The following is a 5,334-nucleotide window of genomic DNA, read 5'->3' on the forward strand; positions in this document are numbered from 1 at the left end:
CCTGCTGGGCTCCAGCGATCCTTCCGCCTCAGCCTTGCAAGTAGCTGGAACTACAGGCGCGCGCTACCATGCCCGGCTCAAAAAAATGTAGATTCTTGAGGCTGGGCGTGGTGGCTCACACCAGCAGTTTGGGAGGCCAAGGCAGGAGGACTGCTTGAGCCTAGGAGTTCGAAACCAGCCTGTGCAACATAGTGAGACCTCAACTCTACAAAAAAAAATTAGCTGGGAGGGGAGCGCAGTGGCTCGCAACTGTAATCCAAGCACTTTGGGAGGCCGAGGCAAGAGGATTGCCTGTGCCAAGGGGTTCCAGACCAGCCTGGGCAACTTGGCAAGACATAATTTCTACAATAAATCAAAAAATTATCCAGCTGTGGTGGTACACACCTGTGGTTCCAGCTACTTGGAAGGCTGAGGCAAAGGATCACCTGAGCCCAGCAGGTCAAGGCTGCAGTGGCCATAAGCATGCCACTGCACTCCAGCCTAGGCAACAGAGGGAGACCCCTACTCCCCCCCAAAAAAAGATCAAGGTATGCTTAAAATGGGAAAACTGTAAAGGCTGGAACTGAAGGCAATTTGCTTCTCTTTCAATCCCTTATCAATATATGAATGTCTGCTACTAAAACAGAATAAGTGATTAAGGAGATCAATTGATTTATCTATCTGTTGGTCACAGATTTTTTTCAAAGGCACACACACTCAGCTACTTTTTTGACTTATTATGAGACGAGGTCTTGTCATGTTGCCCAGGCTGGTATCAGAGCTGTCAAAGGATGAGACAGGTTTGTTTACAAGGTAGTGAGTTCCCCATTGTTGGAAGGATTCAAAGAAAGTTTAGAAGACCATCTGTCAGGGATGTGCTATGCAGACAGTTGAAATCAGCACTGTCCAAAAGGCCTTTCTGTTACAATGAAAATGTTTTATAGCTGCATTGTTCAAGACAGTAGCCACAAGCCCTACGTGTTTATCAGTGAGCACTTGAAATGTAGCTAGTATGATTGAGGAACTGAATTTTTTTTTTTTTTGAGTTGGAGTCTCACTCTGCTGCCTGGGTTGGAGTGCAGTAGCATGCTCTCAGCCACCACAGCCTCGACCTGCTGGCCTCAGGCAATCCTGCTGCCTCAGCCTTCCAAGTAGCTGGAAGTATAGGCATACACCACCGTACCCAGCTAGCTTTTGTATTTATTGTTGAGATGAGGTCTCACCATGTTGCCCAGGCTAGTCTGGAACCCATGGGCTCAGGCAATCCTCTCACCTCTGCCTCCCAAAGTGCTGGGATTACAGGCATGAGCCACCACACCCATCCTGAGGAACTGAATTTTTAAAATTAAAATTTTTTTTTAATCTAGGCGTGGTAGCTCATGCCTGTAATCCCAGTACTTTGGAAGGCAGAGGCAAGAGGACTGCCTGAGTCCAGGGGTTCCAGACCAGTCTAGGCTACTTGGTGAGACCTCGTCTATAAAATAAATTTAAAAATTAGCCAGGCGTGGTGGTACATGCCTATGGTTCCAGCTACTTGGAAAGCTGAGGCGGAAGGATCATCGGAGCCCACAGGTCGAAGCTGCAGTAGCTGTGAGCATGCCACTGTACTCCAGCCCGAGCGATAGAGATTCCGACTAAAAAAAAAAAATTTTTTTTTAGAGACAAAGTCTCACTGTGTTGCCCAGGCTGGAATACAGTGGCTATTCACAGGCATAATCATAGCAAACTGCAGCCTTTAACTCATAGGCTCAAGAGCTCCTCCCATCTCAACCTCCCTAGAAGCGGGAGCTACAGCCACATGTCACAGTACTCAGCTTGAACTTTTAATTTTATGTAATTTTAACTAACCTTCATTTAAATAGCTGCATGTGGTTAGTGGCTTTTATCTTGGACAGCACAAGTCTAACTGCCAAGAACCCTTTAAGTGGCTGAGAAGCTGTGAGTCAACCAAATCATGTGTGGGTTCTTCCAGTTGGTGACAAATTTGGTGGGTACTTTGGGGTGGGGCATGCTAGGGATGCCCCAGGATGCTGTAAGAAACCAGTTCAGATAAGAAGAGCTCCTGTAGCCGGGCTCGGTGGCTCAGCCTGTAATCCCGCGCCTTTGGGAGGCTGAGGTGAGTGGATTGCCTGAGCCCGCGGGTTCGAGACCCGCCTGAGCAGGGAGACCTCATCTCTACAATAAGTCAAAAAATCAGCCAGGCGTGGTAACACATGCCTGTAATTCCGGCTACTTGGAAGGCTGAGGTGGAAGAATCGCCGGAGCCCAGCAGGTCGAGGCTGCGGTGGCCGGGAGCGGCCACTGCACTCTAGTCTGGGCGACAGAGTGAGACTCCAACTAAAAAAAAAAAGAAGAGCCCCTGTTTATTTCACAAATATGTGCTGCATATTGGGGATTCAATGGTAAAAACAGGCACAGGTCCTGCCACGTGCCCCAGAACTCATCACCTATATGGGGAGACAGACTAGTACACAGGCAGCTACAGATGTTCATGATCAGAGCATGACAAGGCCAAGTCCTGGCTGGCGAGCCAGGGAAGGTGCCTGACCCAGCCTGGGTGGAGGAAATCTGGACAGCCTTCCAGTAGAAGGTGATGTCTATGCCAAAATAAAAGAATAAAAAATGAATGATCTCAGCCAGGCTCGGTGGCTCAGCCTGTAATCCTGCGCCTTTGGGAGGCTGAGGTGAGTGGATTGCCTGAGCCTGTGGGTTCGAGACCCACCTGGGCAACTTGGCGAGACCTCATCTCTACAATAAATAAAAAATTAACTGGGTGTGGTAGCGCGAGCCTGTAATTCTAGCTACTGGGAAGGCTGAGGCGAAAGATCGCTGGAGCCCAGCAGGTCGAGGCTGCGGTGGCCGGGAGTGGCCACTGCACTCCAGTCTGGGTGATAGAATGAGACTCCAACTCCAAAAAAAAAAAGAGTGATCCCAATAAAGTGGGCGAGTGGGAAAGAATGCTTCAGGTAGAGGAAGGAGCATGGACAGCAGCCTGGAACTAGAGAACAAAACTGTTGATCTGAGGAACTGAAAGAAGTCCTGGTGAGACAGCAGGTGGGAGGGTGTAGTGAGATGAGGCTAGGCAGGGAAGGACGCATAGGCCTCATGGGCCACCCTGAGGGTAGAGCGGAGCCTTTAGGTGTTTGAACAGGGAGTGAGGCAATGAGGTCTGCATTTAGAAGGAGTCCCCAGGTGCTATGGTGGAGAGGAAGTGGAGGGCAGCCAAGTGCAAAAGGTTCCAGAGGCCTGAGTCAGGTGGCAGCAGTGGCATTAGAGAAGAGGGCACCTTACCTGCCTGGTCCTGCTCCCCGTACCACGTGTTCCAGTTGCCCACAAGTGAGCAGGGGTAGTCCTCATCCAGGTGCAGCTTGGGAAGCACAGCCTCCCTGTGGGAGGAGCACAGAGAGGGGGCAGGGATCACACCAGCCCCAGAGAGCCCTGAGATAAGGCCTGGGCCTCAGTCTATCCATCTCTAATATGCAAAGGCTGGCTGGACAAGACATCCTCAGGACTTCCAACCCTGAAGTCTACATCCCCTGGATTTCTCCAGGGAGAACAGACTGGAGGATGTTCTGAGGACCAGCTGGGATGGAGCCCCCACCCAAGCAGGGACTGGGACAGGTAGATGGGGGAGGATACTCACGTCAGACTGTTGTAGGCATCCAGGCACTCGGGCTTCACATTGTGAACTACAACAGAGGAGAGAGCAGGAAGTGAAGCAGGAAGTATGTATACAGGGGGCAGGTGGGATGGAGAGAGCTCAGGATGTCCCAGACCCTCTCATCCCCATGCTGGAGCCTCATAGGTCCCCAGAGGGCCTGCGGGGGTAGGGGAACAGCCAGCCCAGCAGCCACTCACACTGGATCTTGTAGAGGTTACTGGTCTCCTTCTTGGACAGCAGGGTGGAGTGAGCATCCTTCCGGGGATCCACCTTGTGAACAAAGAGGGAGCGGAACCAGCTGCCTTCATTGTCCTTGGAATAGAAACTGCAGGACAGAGGAGGACATGTAGGGGTTGGGGAGCCCTGCAATTCCATCTGCTCAGATGTCCTGCTCCCCCAGAACTGGTGACCCACATTTCTGGAAATGGGGCCACGGAGTCCTGTGATAGCTCAAGAATGTGAAATGCTATTGGAGTTCAGCTGGGCAGACCTGGTTCTGCTTACAGAGAGTCCAGCTGACAAGTCGGCTACTTGAAGCTTTTCAGGTCCTCCAGAGGCCAGGAGAGGCAGCCCTACCTCCCACTTCTCTTCCCAGACTCCCTGCCTTCACTTCACCTCCTTGCAGGGGGTCCTCTACTTGGGCCACCCAACTGTAGCCTCTTGCCAAGAAGACCAGCCCCAAACCCACCTTGCCTGCTGCCCAAAGCCCTTGACAACCCAACCTATCTCATCAGCCTCCCATTCCCATCCCCTAACTTGTATGCCCCACTCTCTGGCTACGTTCTTCCCTGAACATGCCAAGCTCTTTTACTCTATGCTTTCTTTGCAAGTTCTGTCCTCTCTGACAAGAAGGCTACACTCACCGTCCTCTGCAGCACTCACACTGCAACTGGCCTGTGCCCCCTTCCAAGCCCCACAAATAAAGAACAAAAGACAATAAGCCTTGTCCTTAAGGCAGTCACAGTCCACTGGAAGAAGCAGGCCTTGGAACACAATCGTAGTCAGGGGTCTGTGGAGGAGCCCAGGTGAGTCAGACTTAACTCTGCCTCTGGAGAGTGACGAGGTGAGGAGGGGGAGGTGAGCTGGCCAGTCCAAGGGCTGACTGGGAGACAGACAGATGGACAGGTAAAAGGCAATATGTTATCACTCGTCCTGCCAACACCTGCCCACCTCTAGGGTACTGTGAGAATGAATGAATCAATAAATCAATGAATGTGATTCTGTGTTTTACTTATGAGGACTGTGGTTCGGAGCAAGGGAGTCTGCTGCCAGATTTTACCAGACCAAAACTACACCCCTGCCCAAAACACACATACTCAACGATCCAGTAGGGGCGGGCGTATCTGGAGGCTGCCAATTGTCTTATTCCACAGCCTTGACATAGTTTGCAGCAAGGCCTGAAAAGCAAGGCTTCTGCTGGCGAGAGTATTCCTAGCCAGGAAAGCAGAGGGGTCTCTGAATATCAGCAAACCTTCTCCCTTGTCAAGCCTTTGCTGTGGCTAGAACAAATGTACTACAAATAAAAACATTACTTTCTTCCAAAAATATGGAGCAACCCTGGGAACTAATTAAGTTCAAATATCTGCCGGGCACGGTGGCTCAGCCTGTAATCCTGCACATTTGGGAGGCTGAGGTGAGTGGATTGCATGAGCCCGCAGGTTCGAGACCTGCCTGGGCAACTTGGCGAGACCTCA

The 5,334-nt window shown here is 51.2% G+C and overlaps 1 protein-coding gene across 2 annotated transcripts in view; it reads right to left on the bottom strand.

The window, feature by feature from the left end:
* Positions 1–5,334, bottom strand: part of NIPSNAP1 (nipsnap homolog 1) — a 20,193-nt gene that overhangs the window by 7,949 nt on the left and 6,910 nt on the right. For both annotated transcript variants that reach the window (XM_008047852.2, XM_021707445.1), the window contains exons 2-4: positions 3,838–3,965; positions 3,623–3,668; positions 3,271–3,365 (exon numbers count right to left, since the gene is read on the bottom strand). In XM_008047852.2, coding sequence (XP_008046043.1) covers positions 3,271–3,365; positions 3,623–3,668; positions 3,838–3,965 — 269 coding nt within the window. The remainder of the gene's footprint in view (positions 1–3,270; positions 3,366–3,622; positions 3,669–3,837; positions 3,966–5,334) is intronic.

Source organism: Carlito syrichta, unplaced genomic scaffold (assembly GCF_000164805.1).
Source record: "Carlito syrichta isolate Samal-C Ts95f unplaced genomic scaffold, Tarsius_syrichta-2.0.1 Scaffold117975, whole genome shotgun sequence".
Taxonomy (NCBI): domain Eukaryota; kingdom Metazoa; phylum Chordata; class Mammalia; order Primates; family Tarsiidae; genus Carlito; species Carlito syrichta.